Source organism: Neodiprion virginianus, chromosome 4 (assembly GCF_021901495.1).
Source record: "Neodiprion virginianus isolate iyNeoVirg1 chromosome 4, iyNeoVirg1.1, whole genome shotgun sequence".
NCBI classification, from domain to species: domain Eukaryota; kingdom Metazoa; phylum Arthropoda; class Insecta; order Hymenoptera; family Diprionidae; genus Neodiprion; species Neodiprion virginianus.
Window position 1 is genome coordinate 37,338,701 of NC_060880.1, and position 17,725 is coordinate 37,356,425.

Consider the following 17,725-nt stretch of genomic DNA (forward strand, 5'->3'; position numbering starts at 1 on the left):
TCGATATCACTTGGATATTGTATTTTCCTACGTTAGTACAAAACAGTTATATGTACTGTTTATTCTTCATTATTCTGCCCGTAAGATTTTTTCTATATAATGCTGCAAATCACGTTTGCACATGCATGTGGGTATAACGTATTGTGATTTTATGACAATAAATTTCGTCAAAAAATACCACAGAACGATCAGCTTAGTGCTGAGAGATTTGAAACACTACGCACAGGACCTGGAGCGCAGGAACCACGGAGCGCTTGTCCTGGAAGTCGAGTTCCACCAGGTAGCGGACTTGGAGCGCAGAAACTACGGAGCGCTTGTCCTGGAAGTCAAGTTTCACAAGGTAGCAGACCCTGAGCACAGAAACTACGGAGTGCTTGTCCCTGAAGTCGAGTTGCACCAGGTAGTGGACCTGGAGCGCTTGTCCTGGAAGACGAATTTCACCAGGTCGCGGACCCTGAGTGCAGAAACTAAGGAGCGCTTGTCGTGGAAGTCGAGTTTCACCAGGTAGCGTACCTGGAGCGCTTTTCCTAGAACTCGAGTAGCACAAGGAAGCGGACCAGGAGAGCAGGATCCAGGAGGTAGAGAATGCGGTACTCGAAGTCTGCCGAGCGCGGTTCTCATACGTCCGCTCTACTGCGCGTTTGTTTCCGGACTGAGGAATTCAACTAGCTGATTTTCGTCTATATAGATCGATGATATCTCACTGAACATCCGAACTTTCGTTTTGAACTTCAATACTATGTATGCTGTATGATGTATGATGAAATGATATGATGTATAATGATTTTAGTTTTTACATTTCAGACAAGAAATACGCACTTTATCTTCCCTACCGATTTCCTACCGCGCAGTAGAGCAAAAAGTAATAACGGCAAATACATTCATCGTCTTCATTGTTTTGAGCGATTAAAATAAGTTTGATTACACCACCACGATTATATTTCAATATTTTCCGTCGTGCGAGCAGCGCTTTGTGTGGAAAATTTCTCAAATGTCCGGTTGAATAATCTAATTGTCAGTCTTCTTGTATAATTACAGCTAATTATACGACATTACGGCTAATTACACTGACCCGTCTCTGATGCGTGCTGGGTATGAATATAGCAAGGCATGATAACTATATTACACATGCATGCACTTGCCTTATCGCATTTCAGTGTAAATAATACAAACTGATCGATGTTCGTGTGTGTTTGCATTTTACATTGAAATGAACAGTGCTGGCGACGTTTGTCTAGAAAGTGTAGAGACCTCCACAACCTGATTACTCACGGAGCGGAAATTTCATACCCTGAAAAGCCTGTTGAAAATTCAAAATTTTGCTGCTAGATTTACACGAAGTGTAGAAGAACCCCATGCCGACTGATAATACGCTAATTTAGCTCTTACAGAAAAAACGAAAGGCCGGTGAAACTTTAACGTAAGTCAAACTTTTATTCTGTAGATAAATGAAAGAATTCAACAAAACAATATTTCTGCAGTTTTTCAGCTTTTGGTAGTGTGTGTACCGAGAAAACATGAAAGTTCAAAGAACCTTCCGCGGAAGATTGATTTCGCTGCGAAAAGGTTGCAACTTATTCTCAATACACGTACTATCCTTGTGTGAAGAATTTCAGACAGATCTATTCATTTTAAATTTTGTGATGAAAACAAAAACTCCATATTTGTCGAATCCCCCTCACCCCGTAAATCACCTGAAAGAATTCCGAAATCCTGAGATCCCTTAAGTCGCCGGCCCTGGAAATGAATATTATGCATACATTGATATCCCATTGATTAAAGTTATCTTTTGTGTGTCAACGCCTCTACATAATTACATGTTTCATAACAATTCTAATCGTTCAAATTGCCGATCATCAAAAGCAACTATATAGATTAGTCAACGGCTGCTCGCACTAATTGTAAATGTGTTGATTCACGTTCTGCTACCGCTGATTGTCAATTTTCAGTTTTCAGCATTTTTTTTCGGCTACTTAACGAGAAAAACGTATCTAAAAAATACGCAACACCACACACAAATTGACAACAAAACCGTTACGATCGTGCAAAATGTAACTCTCAATTCTTAATAATCTTGGCCATCCAAACCATACATACAGTACCTGTTGACTGTCATTTCATAGCATTAAAATTCATCATTTCGAGAATAATGATTAACGATGCCGTTGATGAGAATGATCTGACGGTATTGTTAAGCAATCTGTAATCACGTACAAGGGGCAGCGCATACAGGGACGAACGACAAGTTGCCTGCAATCAGGCGCTGGGCGTTGGACCCCGTAAGTCGATAACACAGGAATCTGCAAACGAAAATAAAGGTATCCACGCATTGGTTGTTCGCAGAGCCGCCAGGTGCGTCGACGCCGTTCCGTCAGGATCGGCTGGCCGTACTCCAGGGTATCTTATGACCGTTCGACGGGTGTGCTGCACGGAGGTAGAATATCCCCGTCTTGAAGTGCGTGTGCACCGTGTGTACGAAGAGAAGAAATGACCGGGAGTTGAGCCCGAGTCGCGGCAAGTGGTTGTGTAGTGCGTGAAGTGCGTGTAGTGGTTTAACACGACCTGACGTTAGATGAGCGGGGAGTGAGCTCGGTGTATGAGAGAAGAGAGGGTCTCTCAGCGTGCACTTTTCGTTCGGAAATCTCGAATCGCGGATTTTTCCCGGTTGTGGAAAATTATCAACGGCGCGAATTCTCGTCCTCAGGAATAATGTGAGCTGACCCGACACAAGCCAGGACTTGGACGGCCTTGAGGGGGCGGTGAGTGACCTTTTTGAATGGCATCTTATGCGTGCAGTGGCGTGTGTGCCATTCGTGCGTACGCGCTCACCGTCCGGGACTCGAACCCCGCCGCCTCCGTTTTCCCACGACAAAAAATACCTGCCGCGTTAATTGCGTACAGGGCTCGTTCCCCTCGAGGATAATGATCCTGCGAAACTAGAATATACGAACGCGCCTGCTGCAACCGGATGCACAAAGCCCCTATGCACCTACATGCTTTCTTAACGTTCGCTATTTACTAGCACGGTATAAAAACGGGCGTCTTTTGTTTTTAAGTCGATCGACGCCGCATGCGTTATATACATTCCATTATAAAGATTTTATTTTCGTTCTTAAAGGTTCAAAACTTCTGCACAGTTATATGGTCAAATATTGAATTCCTCTATGGCGATTTCGAAGTAGGAAAGAAAGGCATAATCAACGGTACAATATTTCACACGCTGCAGGACAATGTGAATTTCAAACACTGATTGCGCTTGCCGGGAATGCACCGTGCCGTGGGTATTCTATGTATTCAATGAGTAAATGCATAGCATTGAAAAAGTAAATAACCGTTAGCCTAGCCCAGAGAAGTCGAAATTTGCATCGATTCGTTTACCCGAGCGGTAAAGTGAGTGATCGATGCGTGGAAAATAGTACGCGTAGAGATGATGTCTTACGCTCTGTTGTGATTCCGTTGCGACGAGCCGTGCCGTGATCCCGATCCTTGCTTGCCACTACCGTAGGCATAGCTCAATGAGGTGTTCCTTCCACCTTGATATAGTTTATTTGACGAGTAGGTATCGCGTATCGCTGTAGTAGAACGCCTAGGGTGCAGGCAACTGTAACGTCAGGAACCGGTATTCGTTTCACGCAGAGGCAGATGAGCGTAGCCGTCGTATTCGTAGAAATTTGGAATAAAACAGTTGAGCAACGACGGGGAACGAGCGCGAAATTCGAAGAGAAAAAATCCGGTTCGTCAAATTCTGGGCACGCGTTGCGAGTTGTCGATACGAGGCAAATGAAAAAAAATACAATAACGCTCACCCTTCCTCGCGCTCTCTTTGTATTTCTTTTTTTTTTTGTGCGATAAAAGTTGGGATTTGCGATGCGAGGCGAGTGCCGTTGACGCATCCCTCGTTCATTGGCTCGCTCGAGGGAGGAAGATCGATATTTCGACGCTCGGCGTCCCGACGTCGGAGCAATACATGAGTCACTCACCCTCGCTGAAGTGGTGGTACTCTTTTGTAGCGTGTAGCCAGAGCCATGTCCGATATCTAACCCGCGTGCGCTTGGGTGAAACGAGCGTAGATGTACATATACATAGGATACACATGACATACAAGGTACAGCAAACGGCGGGTATTCACATTTCATTGTTTGAATGCGTATCACGTATATGCGTGCGCGATTTAAATATTCCCGGCGATGTGTGTTGAAAGCGAGTAATATAACGAAACTATGGTAGCAAGAAGTTGAATATTTGAGAGAAATTACAGAAATGTAGCAATGATAGCGAGAGCAAAACGCGATTAAGATATCTTTCGAGAATCTTGCCTTTTTCATGTCTGTATTTAAACGTACGTTCAAGCTCAGCATGAGTATGCGATAAAAAAATAAAATAAATAAAAAATAAACTGATATGCTAATACCGATGAAGGGTTTAAAACTGCGGCCACGCCGTTTCACGGGGGAATTTATACGCCTGAAACCTGTTCCTCTGAACGTTATTCCTCCAACCGACGATTAGCGTTCTCCTATAAAGTTGTTCCCTCGAAACTTAATCTAGAAACGATTTTTATCCATGTTTATTCACAGCTCCCGCTCGCTTGCTGCTCGCTGTTATACCACCACCGGCAGAACAACTCGTTGAGTTTAACGTTGGAGGATATAGATATAATTAAATGAAAGTATAACCGCGCCGACACCCGAATACCATTTGCTACTAAACATATTTCATATCTTTGTTTCCCGACACTCTGCTCTTTAAAAATCGCTAAAATACCGTCTGGCTTTCACGTCAGTCACGAGAAGAATTCAGTAGCAGGATTGCTAGAATATCGATTAAGTTTTTTCGACTTCATTTTTTCAGCGGTAAAATCGCACGCTTTTCGAAATCCATAGCTAATCAGTGTTACGTATTAGAATTTGTACTACACAGATGCGAAATTACGAAATCAAAGAAGTATTAATTAAAAAAAAAAAAAAAAGAAAAGCCTTTATGTGCGTAACAGGCTTCCAAGTTCGTATAGTAATATGCGCCTACGTAAATATACTCACGTATTTGAGATGCAGGTAGAGTCCGAGTTTCCACCTGCTATTCGTCTAGCCTGCACGGCGACGCGTTGCAGGGTGTTTGTATAATGCATAAACGAGTTTTTCCCCTATGATTATACGTTGAGACAGAGAAAAAGAAAATCTGAAATGTTCAGCGAATCGTGCACTCGGTGCACGCGAGCGCGTCGTCCATTGGTGCAGGATATGGAAGAGGAGGCTAAGGTTTTAATAAACTCGTCGATTCGGCGGGGCGAGAAAACCCACCGAAACCCTAAATCCCGAAAAAGTTACAGCCAAGCGGCCCTAAGATAATTGGACGGACCGGATTCCATACAAGTCAGCCGCCTCCTTCGTAATTAATAGTTCCAAAGTCCTCCTCCTCTCCCTTCGTTCGTTTCGTGTTTCGGACCGGAGTCACTCGACCCGTCGAAATAATACCCACGCGTCTCGTCTCATCCTCGTAGTTTTTATACGTGTGCAGGTGCTGCCCAACACCCATGCAACACCCGAACCTCGCATGTAAACCGAAAACTTTCAAAGTTGTTTCTTTCCCCGCTGCGCGCGTTATTCCGTCGTCTTGCAGTCGTAAATTTCCCTAAACACGCGAGATTCGCCGGTAGAGGTGTACGTTCGACACACAGGCACGATAATTTTATTACTCGCATCACGCGTGCGGTATCCATATGTTATACCTCGTTGCCCACAATACTTAACCAACTTTATTCCATTTGTAACGACTCAACGGTTTTCACCTACCAACTCTTTCGGAAGACTGAATGCGAAAGTCGAACCAATCTCTAAATGAACCTGTCTCTCCATGTCCATTTTACACCGTCCGTGTAATGTAGAACTAATGAATTGGAACAGAGATAAGTTCATCGGAGTTGAAACAAAGGCGAAACAAACAAGACCACAGTAGAATGCTAACCACTCTGTTGTACCTTAGTCATTACACTATAACGTTAACGAGGGATCCTGAGACTTGAGGATAACTCGAATGACGTTGGATCATCCTTTTTGTTTCAGATATCGAATCGGCACGCGATAATTACAATGCGGATTATTGCTCAGAGTGAAAATGGAGACTAGAGGAATAAGATGTTCAAATATATGATGCAGAGTATCGGGACCGCGACGTGACATGGCAAGAGCAATATGGATACTTCTGTGCCTTCTTGGTCTATGGCCACTCGCGGAAGGCTACTTGGCGGTATTGTCGTCGAGTTTAGAACCTGGAACCGTAGTATTCGAGGCCGGAGTGCCTCAGCTCGGAGGTAAGCGTAAGTACGAAGCATCGGTGGACAGGACAGCATGGTTCGCGAGGAAGCTGCTGAAGGTGCATCCGCACACGGGTCGAGTAACGCTGGCGAAGACTCTGAGCTGTGAGGGCCTCCAATACCCGCGACTCTTCACCTTTTACATAGACTCAACGAGTTCAAGACTGGGCCGACCGACCATAGATTATTATAGTTTACCCTTAAGAGTATTAATCACGGGATGCGGCGGGGAGAATCAAGACTTAGCTGCGACCAAAGGTTGGATGCCGGAGACTCTTGCTTCCTACGCGATGCCGAGCAACGACAGATTCACCGAGGTCTGTCTCAGGGCCTCGCAGCTCGTTGCAGCCCTTAGCGACTTCCTGCCCTTGACCGCCATCAAAGAGTGCGAGACCAAGTGGGGCGGCGTCGGGGACCCAAGGTTTCTGGTCGAGGGTGCGGCCGGCGACCTGGTATCGGCTGCTGAGCAATGCCTGGTCGATCCTCTCTGGAAGATATCGGTCTCCATGAGGCTCAAGTGCGGTTCGCCTCATCTGGCCGACGCGGAGCACAGACTGAAGGTGGTGTTCCACCACCAGCAGCTCGACGACTCGGACCTCGGCCGCAGGGTGCGAAGGGAGTTGCGGAACCAGTCGCCCTATTTCGAGCAGCCCCTGTACCTAGCCAACGTCGACGAGGAGAAGGACCCGGGGCTGAACGTCGCCGTAGTCAGAGCCCGCGACCCCGAGGGCGGGGCGGTTCGGTACTCGATGAATTCGCTCATAGACTCGAGGACGCAGGCGCTCTTCTTGCTCGACGCAGCGACGGGCCGAGTGACGACGAGGGCAAGGTTGGACAGGGAGAGCGGCAACGTGCACTACCTCAAGATATTTGCCGTCGATGATTCCTTTCCACCTAGAACCGGGACCACGACTTTGCAGGTCAATGTCCTCGACACCAACGATCACGCCCCGGTTTTCGAGCTGAACGAGTACGAGGCCTCCGTCAGGGAGGGAGTCCCCGTCGGCACCACCGTCGTCGTTGTCAAAGCGACGGACCAGGACGACGGGAGGAACGCCGAGGTCGAGTACTCGATCGTATCCATTAGCGGGGGTGGCACCACCAGCCTTTCCGAAGACTCGTCGACCTTCAGGATCGACCCAAGATCCGGCGTCGTTACCACCAGGAGCGGACTGGACCGCGAACGAACCGAGGTCTACACCGTCATCATACAGGCCACCGACCTCGCCATGCCACTGACGGACCGTAAAACCGCCTCCGCGAGCCTCGTGGTTCACGTTCAAGACGACAACGACAATTACCCGCAATTCTCCGAGCGAACTTACACGGCGCTTATCCCCGAGGATCTTGACTACACTACGAGTCCTGTGGTAGCGCATATTCGCGCCACGGACTCGGACGCGGGAGTCAACGCTGCGGTGAGGTACTCCATCATGGGCGGGAACACGCAGAACACGTTTTCGATCGACTCGTTGAGCGGCGACGTGATCCTGATCAAGCCACTGGACTACGAGACTATGAAAAATTACCGCGTTGTTATCCGCGCCCAGGACGGCGGGACTCCGACCAGGGGAAACACGACGCAGTTCATCGTCTCTGTCAAGGACGTCAACGACAACGCGCCCAGATTCTACACGAGTCTGTTTCAGGAGTCCGTGTCCGAGTCGGTGCCGATCAGTTATTCCGTGGTCAAGGTCCAAGCCTACGACGCGGACGAGGGACTCAACGCTCAGATAAAATACTCCATCGGGCCCCGCGACTTCTCCGGCACGTCGACGGAGAACTTTCCGATAGCTGTGAACCCGGAGACCGGGTGGATATATACTACGATGCAGCTGGACCGGGAACAGTGCTCCAAGTATCAGTTCATCGTTATAGCAACCGATTCCGGAGAGCCGGCTAGATCCGCGAGCGCCTCCGTCGTCCTCACGATAATTGATATAAACGACAACGACCCTGTTTTTGAACCAAAGAACTACGAGTCCGTCATCGCTGAGGACGACTCGCCGGGAACACCGGTAGCATCGGTAACCGCTACCGATCCTGACGAAGATTCGAGGATCCACTACGAGATCACGGCCGGCAATACGAGGGGTCGCTTTTCTATAACTTCGCATAACGGTCGGGGCCTTATCACCATAGCTCAACCGCTTGACTACAAGCAGGAAAAAAGGTTCGTTTTGACGGTAACTGCCTCCGATTCGGGCGGTCGGACCGACACGGCTCTCGTATACGTCAACATATCCGATGCTAACAACTTCGCACCGGTTTTCGAGAACGCCCCATACGGCGCTTCCGTCTTCGAGGACGCCTCCATTGGCACGACGGTTCTAGTTGTCAGCGCAACCGACTCCGACGTCGGACAAAACGCTCAGATAACTTACAGCCTGGGCAGCGAAGCCGGGGAACCAGAGGCGTCCAAGTTCACGATCAATCCTCAGACCGGTGCAATCACCACGACCCAAGCCCTGGATAGAGAAACGCTCTCCGGATACCTTTTGACCGTCATCGCAAGAGACGGCGGCGTTCCGCCGCTCTCAGACACGACTGGCGTCGACATATCGGTCATGGACGTCAACGACAACGCGCCGGTTTTTGACGCCCCGCAGTACCAGGGCTCGGTTCCGGAGGACGTTTTGGTCGGTACCAGCGTTCTCCGGATAGCTGCTACCGACGCGGACATCGGTCGAAACGGAAAGGTTAGCTATGCTTTTCAGGACGATGGTGACGGCTCCTTCGCCATTGACCCCTCCTCCGGTGTCGTCCGAACTGCCAAACCGTTGGACCGGGAATCCGTCGCGCGTTACTCTCTGGAAGCCATAGCCGTCGACACAGGATCGCCGTGCCTCTCTTCCGTCGTACCGATCGTGGTGAAAATCGAAGACGTCAACGACTCTCCGCCGGTGTTCGAGAGCGACAAGATCACGCTTTACATTCAGGAAAACTCGCCGATCGGTTCTACTGTGGGTGAAATATACGCCCACGATCCTGACGAGGGACCCAACGCTGTTGTTCAGTATTCGATTATCGGCGGTGAGGATGCAAACAGCTTTACTCTAAATATTCGACCGGGTGCCGATCGAACCGAACTGATCACGCTCGAGGAACTAGACTATGAATCTCACAAGAAGAAGTTTGAGCTTGTCGTTCGCGCCGCCTCTCCACCCCTGAGATCTGACGCCCTGGTGCAGGTGATGGTGACCGACATCAACGACAACGCCCCGGTCCTCAAGGATTTTCAAATACTATTCAACAATTTCAAGGACTTCTTTCCATCCGGTCCTATCGGCAAAATTCCCGCCTTCGACGCTGATGTTACTGACAAACTAACGCACAGCATATTGTCCGGGAACAATGCCAATTTGATTACGCTGAATAAAAGCTCCGGCGAGATATCGCTGTCTCCTCAGTTGAACACCAATGTGCCTAGAGTCGCAACTATGGAAGTCTCGGTCACGGATGGAGTTAACGAGGCCAAGGCAACGATGACGCTTTCCGTGCGACTGATAACCGACACGATGCTGTTCAATTCCATAACCGTCAGACTGGACGAAATGACCGTCGAGGCTTTCCTTAGTCCTTTGCTCGGATACTTCCTCGATGGTCTTGCTGCGATCATACCATGTCCCCGTGAAAATATATACCTCTTTAACGTCCAGGAGGACACGGACGTACGCGGCAAGATACTGAACGTTAGTTTTTCAGCCCGTAAAGCGGAACCGGGATCCACCGACGAGTTCTACAGTCCCCAATTCCTTCAGGAAAGAGTTTACTTAAACCGGGGAATTCTGGCGAGACTCGCAACCGTCACGGTCTTACCATTCGACGATAACCTTTGCGTGAGGGAGCCTTGCCTCAATTTTGAGGACTGCGTCACGGTGTTGAAGTTCGGCAACGCTTCCGGATTCGCTAGCAGCGACACAGTTCTATTCAGACCGATTTATCCGGTGACGACATTCTCCTGTAAATGTCCAACGGGTTTTACCGGTAGTCGAGAAGCTTACTTGTGCGATACCGAGGTCAACTTGTGCTATTCGAACCCCTGTGAAAACGGCGGTACTTGCCGACGGCGCGAAGGTGGTTATACCTGCAGCTGCGCGGACGGTTTCATCGGGAGTAACTGCGAGATCAATTTGAACGAAGACAGCTGTCTACCCACCCTGTGCAAAGGAAGTTCCCAATGTCTGACGAAAGCAAACGGTGGATTCATTTGTGAAGGCTGTCCAGTATCCGTATTGGAAAACGCAACACCCCTCTGCGAGCTGAAAGCACGGAGTTTCGGACCCGCTACTTTCCTGACGTTTCCATCCCTGAAACAACGGCACAGAATGCACCTGAAACTCCGGTTCGCTACGGAAGCGTCGCAAGGCTTGCTTCTCTATAACGGACGCTACAACGAAAAGCACGATTTCATCGCTCTCGAAGTGATTGACTCGCAAGTGCAGTTCAGCTTTTCACTAGGTGACGAGATCAGCAGAGCGTCGGCCAGTGTGGTCGGCGGTGTGTCGGACGGCCAGTGGCACACCGTGGAAGTTTCCTATTGGAATAAAACCGTGACGATATCGCTGGACGAATGCGACGTGGCTCTAGCTCTGAAGAACGGTTCGAACCTTGGTAAAAAATGGTCGTGTGCAGGAAGAGGGGAGCAGATACTCGAGTACCGATGCACCCTGGTTACCGAGACCTGTCATCGGTTCTTGGACCTGACGGGACCCCTGCAGGTCGGCGGTCTGCCGGCGATACCATCGAGTTTTCAAATCCGTAACAAGGACTTCGTCGGATGCATAAGCGATCTGTACATCGATCACCGATTCATCGACCTCAACTCGTTCGTCGCCGACAACGGTACCACTGCTGGCTGTCCCGAGAAGAGAGCGTTCTGCGCTTCGATGCCCTGCAAACACAATGGCAAGTGCAGAGAGGTATGGTCCGGCTACATTTGCGAGTGCGAAGAGGGCTTCTCGGGCCCTCAATGCACCGAGGAAATCGGCAAGCCCTGGAGGTTCCAGTCCGACGGTCTCCTCAGCTTCAATCCGCTGCTCAGACCCATACAGCTACCTTGGTTGACCGCGCTGAGTCTGCGAACACGAGAAAGTCAGGCGTTCGTAATTAGCATACAAATTGGTCAGAATAGTTCGGTGATGCTGAGCATAAAGGACGGTAGAATCGATGCATCGTTGGACGGCATAAGCATCATTCAAGCATCTACCAATATCGCGGACGGCGAGTGGCACCGCGTTGAGATCGCTTGGCAAAGTGGCCAAGTCTCGATCGACATGGACTACAGGAACAGACCGATCAACTCGTTACTACCAGCGAAGCTGCAGGGCCTCTACATCGGGCGAATACTCGTCGGAGGTCCGGACCAGACAACCAATACCGAGCTACCGTTTTTCAACGGGTGCATTCAGGACATCAGGATAGGATCCAATCAAAGCATGCTCCAACGACCCACGGTTCAGGAGAACGTCGGATCTGGGTGCGTTGCGGAGGGTGAGTGCAGCATCGACTGTCCCGAAACATCGACCTGCGTAGCTCAGTGGGAGTCCAACGAGTGCGTCTGTATTCTCGGCCACGCCGGACCCAACTGCACTCCTGTCTGCGAACTGAACCCCTGCAGCGAGGGGGGCTTCTGCCTCGAAAGCGTCGAGGAACGGAAGGGGTACAAATGCAATTGCGAGTCGGAGGAGTACTCTGGTGAGTATTGCGAAGTCAGGACGGATCAACCGTGTCCAGCCACCTGGTGGGGTAGTCCGGTGTGCGGTCCATGTCACTGCGACGAGACAAGGGGCTACAATCCGGCCTGCAATAAGACGACGGGCGAATGCTACTGCAAGGAGAACCATTATCAACCACCTGGTGAGACGGAGTGCACACCGTGCGAGTGCTACGCCGTTGGGAGCTTCGGTCCCAGGTGTGACACGGAAACGGGACAGTGTAGGTGTCGCACAGGAGTGATCGGCAGGACCTGCACCGCTTGTCCGAATCCTTACGCGGAGGTGACGCGTCGCGGGTGCGAAGTCATCTACGACGGATGCCCCAGGTCCTATTCCGAGGGTCTGTGGTGGCCCAGAACTAAATTCGGCGTTACTGCGGTAGAGGATTGTCCCGGAACCGCGGAAGGAAGGTCGTCCAGGTCCTGCGACGACACTCTTGGCGGCTGGCAGCCACCGGACTTGTTCAATTGCACCTCGGAAGCCTTTGTGGAGCTCAGACATCAGTTGGCGGCTATTGAGACTGACGGACTCTCGCTCAATACTTACGTTGCTATTAAAATGGCAGCCGATTTGCACAGGGCGACTAATATCACCAAAGCCATGTTCGGCGCGGATATTTTAGTCGCCGAATCGCTGCTTGTCACGTTGCTTAATTACGAAGAAAATCTTTCCGGATTGAACCTGACGCACAGCCAGGACAAGGACTATATATCACATCTTGTCGCGATTTCCGGGGCTATTCTTGAAGCTAAACATTTGGAAAATTGGGGCAGAATTGAGTCGCTAACTGGAGACAGTCCTGACAAGATCTTGGAGGCTATTAGCAAATATTTAAAGACTCTGACGGCCTCTCAGCACGACACTTTCACGAGCCCGTTTGAAGTGGTCGATCCTAACGTCGGTAAGTCCGTATCATCGTATACTCTGATGAAATGGTAGATACACGCAGCGCTTGACCTATTTGTTAAGAAGAAAACTTTTCTTTTCGTTTTCACTACAGTACTGGGTTTGGATATCGTAACTTCGGAAAGCCTGTTTGGCTATGAAGCAGCAGATTACAAAGAGGACCCCACCCAATCAACGGCGCGACCAGGCGGAGCCGATCAAAAAGTAGTTTTACCTGATACCACCAGCTTTTTGAGCTCTTTGACACACTTAGGGCCTTCAGTCAGTTTCCCAAAATACAACAATTACATGCAAGATCCCAAAAAATTCGATCCGTATTCTAAAATTCAAGTGCCATTAAATTTGCTTGGGATTAAACCACCTAATCATGGTGAATTGAATGTCAAGAACAGCCTGAGCACAGGAAAAGCTGTCATAAGCTATGTCCAATATCGAGAAATGGGCGCACTATTGCCTCAAAGGTGAGACAAAGCGATTTTTCCGCCACGTATTATTATTCATTCTTCTAGAATTACTATACCTTGACGTCACATCGCGAATCTTAAATTATATCTGTTTAGATTTTTAATCGTTTTGGCTAAATGCAGTTATGAGCTGTATACTCCCGCTGTAACTCACACTTACTTGACTTCCAGATTCGATGATTCGGTAGCAATGAGATGGGGCGTAGAAATAGCAGTCGGATCCCCAGTCGTAACAGTATCAATCCTGGTTCCGAGCGCAAATGGGCATGAGTCGTTAACTGGAATTCCACTGCAGTCTCCCGTTCAAATCCGGCTTTGGCTCAGCGAAGATGATGGTTTTAAAACGAGAACCAATCCCCAATGTGTTCACTGGAGTACAGCGAGAGGGTAAGTCGCTTTATAAACATTCAATCACTCCTTACCCTTGTACGGCGGACATCATTGGTAAAATTTGAATCTGCATTGCTGTACAGAATTGGAGAATGGAGTCGAATGGGTTGCACAACCGAAATTGACGACACCATGCTGACGCCTGGTTCCATAATAAACTGTTCGTGCTTACACCTGGCAACGTTTGCACTCTTGACCGATGTTCTAGATCTTGAATATGTACCTGAACCGTCTCTGTTGGAAGACGTGACAAGTTACAGCGCCTTTGTTCTTGCGCTACCCCTTTTGCTGTCCACGTTGCTAATTCTCGCTCTGATACGAGGAGGTGGTACCAATTCGAACAGTATACACAAAAATCTCGTCCTATGTGTATTCATAGCTGAACTGCTATACCTGATTGCGTTGAAAGCTAGAAATCCATTGGTTACAAACGAATTCCCCTGCAAGTTGACTGCTATCAGTCTACATTACGCCTGGCTCAGCACCTTTGCTTGGACTTTGGTCGACTCGGTACATCTCTATAGAATGTTAACCGAAATGCGCGACGTAAACCATGGGCAAATGAGATTTTATTACACAATGGGGTATGGACTACCGGCTGTTATTGTCGGACTCACTGTCGGCGTACGAGCTGATCAATACGGAAACTTTTATTTGTAAGCTACGCTTTTCTTTTCTTCCAGCTAACCACCTGAGCATGCATTTCAATATTAACGCTTTTTTTCAGTTGCTGGCTATCCATCTACGAGCCTGTTATTTGGGCTTTAATAGGACCGGTCTGTGCCGCTGTTATAATAAACCTTTGCATTCTTGTAATGTCAGTTCGTGCTGCGTTCACATTGAAAGAACATATCATGGGTTTTGGAAATCTCAGGACGCTGCTGTGGCTGTCAATCGCATCGCTACCATTACTTGGGACCGTTTGGTCTCTGGCAGTACTCAGTGCTTCGGAGCAATCGCCAACTTTGTCTTACTTACTGAGTATCGCTATCCTGACTCATGCCGCTTTTAGTCTGATCGGATACTGTTTCATCAATGGAAGAGTTAGGCGGAACTTATATCTCAGTTTATTGCATTGCTTTGGAAAAAAATCGCCCCTCCTAGAAGGAAGCATTGGAAACGGAAGTAGCAGCCAAAATGTGAATGGACATTCGGTAAGTCGATAATTATCTCTTTTTTCCGTGTCTCAAGTAATTTCTGACTAATATTGCTCGTTGAAACAAGATAATCATTTCACAACAACAGGATTCGATTCACGTGCAAAACTTTTCAATATGACCCTTGTGAATACTGTGTAGCGATCAGCACTGGCATACTCGTCGGCCTATAGCGGAGCAGAATCAACGTGTCGGAGAGTTCACGTTGGCGTATCAACAAGCAGTACCACGTCGCGAAGTACAAATAAGACTGGTTCAAGTCCATATCGAAGTGATACACATCTTAGACACACATCGACATCGACAAGCAACTATAACAGCGATAGAGATCCTTATCTTTCGTCCAGAAGTCATCAATCTGCTCTGCATGCCAGACAAGGTCTGCCCCGCAGTTTATACACTATACTGGCCAATTGTTTGATCATTTCTGTCTTTTCAATCCGTGATTGGTATCAAATTTTTTTGAACTATTATTTAAACTTTGTTTGACAGATCCACCCGAGACTCGTAGACATCGCAGAGACTCTGAATCCGATTCGGATGGTTCGCAAGCTGATGGGGGAGGTCCTAGTCTGGACTTGGCTAGTTCGCATAGTAGTGACGATGAAGATGTCACGTCTAGATCTCACAAGGATATGGGTGTTTCAACTCAGCAGTCGATAGCGCATAGTTATTTACCCAACATCCATAACAACCCAACCTCAGATCATTTGAATATTCTCTGTTCAAATTCTGAACTTTTCCCAAACATCAAACCAATTTATGCACCCAGATGGAGCTCGCAACTGCCGGAAGCTTATTTGCCGTCTAATGGTAGGCTGAATGTGTTCATTGACAACATTGATTCATCACTGTTTTAATGTTTCAATTCATTTTCATCGATACTCATTTCACTACAGTCGATGCACGTGGGAGTCAATGGTCAGGAGGCACGATATCGGACAATGAAATGGCCTCGAACAAAACTTCGAGTCCCAATCCGTTGCCGTATCCAGATATGAATTCACCGCAGAAGAACCATCCAGATGAAAATTACTCTGAGGGGGAAGAAAAACTTCACCATATTGGTGAAAAATATCTTTTTCCGTACACGGCGGAAGAAGACCATACCATCTCACCAACGCCTTACATGTTGCCCATGTCGTCGAGGATTCTCGCATCAAGCCTCAGTCATCATTCGCAGAATTCAAATCACGACAATTTGAGTGGATCGGAGAGATATGGTAGCTTGAAGAGAGGACAAAGCTTGCACGGCTCGCAGCACGACAATTTAAGTAGCTCGGAGCGGTACGGCAGTCTGAAAAGAGGAAAGATTACTCCTAGTGTTCTGGAAACACCCGAATATATTTTACCGATGAGTGGAAGAATTTTGTCTAGCTCATTGACACACGACTTACAGCATAGCAACGAATTAGCCGCGCTAAGACAACAACAACAATATGAACAAACTATTACAGAGACCGAGTGAGTATTAGTTAATTAATTTTAATATCTAAGAATTATAAAAATATAAAAATTATAAATTAATGCTTAAAAAAATGCCTGTACTCCCTATTTAAACTCTGTTTTTGTAAAATATTATTCCTAACCAGTTTTCCTATGAATTGACTAATTTCTACTACTGTAAGCACTGAGTATTTAGTAATCATTAATGATTTAGTGATAACTGATATCGGTGCTAACTTGATCTTTGAAAAGGTGGCGTTGGAACATTCTAAAATAATGATATACCTACTTTCTCTCCCTGCTTGCTGCGGGTGCTTTGGAAACCAGTGAGGAGGTGAGCGGACTGTTAAAATATCTCAATCTCAATGTGTCTGTATCTAGTAGAATACTAACTATTGTTTTTAAATTGAGATCAGATTGGAAAAATTAATTGAAATGCTATTTCAGGAAGGATACTAACGAGGAGACGTCAGTCTGACATTCCCTGAGAACACAACTACCGTACAAAAGAATAATTTTAGCCATTTATTTAATAAAGCAGATGGACTTTTGTGTATATTTTATACAGCTGCCATGACTGTATTTAAGAAATTTAGCCATATTAATTAGCGTATATGTGTGAGTGCCTGTTAATCATAATCTGTCATAACTTAAAAATAATTTAGCTTTGAATTGTCGATTCTACGTAACTGGGTTTTGTCGGCAATTGTCTTAATAATTGTTGCGTTTTATATTGTTGCAATTATTGCTGTCATTATAACGACAATCGCCGGGACTGAATATCCGGTAAAATGATCTCTAGCTCATTTTTCATTCACATATTTAACACGAAACTAATTTCTTACGTACCTTAAGTATTTCTCTATACACATTACTGTGCAATGTATACATTCCAGGTAGTTTTACATTACTATTTTTTTGAAATCTTGTTTTGTTTTTCTACGCCAATGTAATTCTTAAGACGAGACATAGTATTATATGATAATACTCAAGTTTTGTATATATTTATATCGAGAAACATGAAGAATATACATAATTTATATACCCGTACTGTGATTGTTATATGACATTTATATCCTTCATAACATTTCTTCTCTGAAAATGAATATAATTCAGATTATATTCTAATGTGAAGATCGTGCAGACTAAGGAACGGCAGATTCCCGGAAACGAAACGTCGGGCTTCGCGCAAATTCGTCTAATATTTAAACTTTTCATGCAGATAATGAACGAAGCATAAAAATATACGTCAGTGGTTTCGATGTTGCAAAATCCTCAGTTTTCTCTCTAAACTCCTTCTTTTCTTCAGCGTTTCATTTCTCGAGGGTGTGA

At 47.1% G+C, this 17,725-nt stretch overlaps 1 protein-coding gene across 3 annotated transcripts; it reads left to right on the forward strand.

Annotated features, from left to right (window-relative positions):
* Positions 1-2,365: 2,365 nt before the first annotated feature.
* Positions 2,366-17,435, forward strand: LOC124302753 (protocadherin-like wing polarity protein stan). Of its 3 annotated transcripts, none has more exons than XR_006907764.1 (11): positions 2,366-2,759; positions 6,063-12,931; positions 13,031-13,397; positions 13,572-13,787; positions 13,874-14,446; positions 14,518-14,944; positions 15,089-15,326; positions 15,440-15,760; positions 15,847-16,411; positions 16,646-16,727; positions 16,841-17,435. XR_006907764.1 is itself a non-coding variant. In XM_046759258.1 (11 exons), the coding sequence occupies exons 2-11, from the start codon at positions 6,178-6,180 to the stop codon at positions 16,850-16,852; spliced, it is 9,480 nt and encodes a 3,159-aa protein (XP_046615214.1). In that variant the 5' UTR covers positions 2,366-2,759; positions 6,063-6,177; the 3' UTR covers positions 16,853-17,435. The 3 variants fall into 3 exon arrangements, 2 of the variants coding, with proteins under 2 accessions (XP_046615214.1, XP_046615213.1); XM_046759258.1 differs by having other exon boundaries at positions 16,721-16,727; XM_046759257.1 differs by lacking the exon at positions 16,646-16,727.
* The last annotated feature ends 290 nt before the right edge of the window (positions 17,436-17,725 follow it).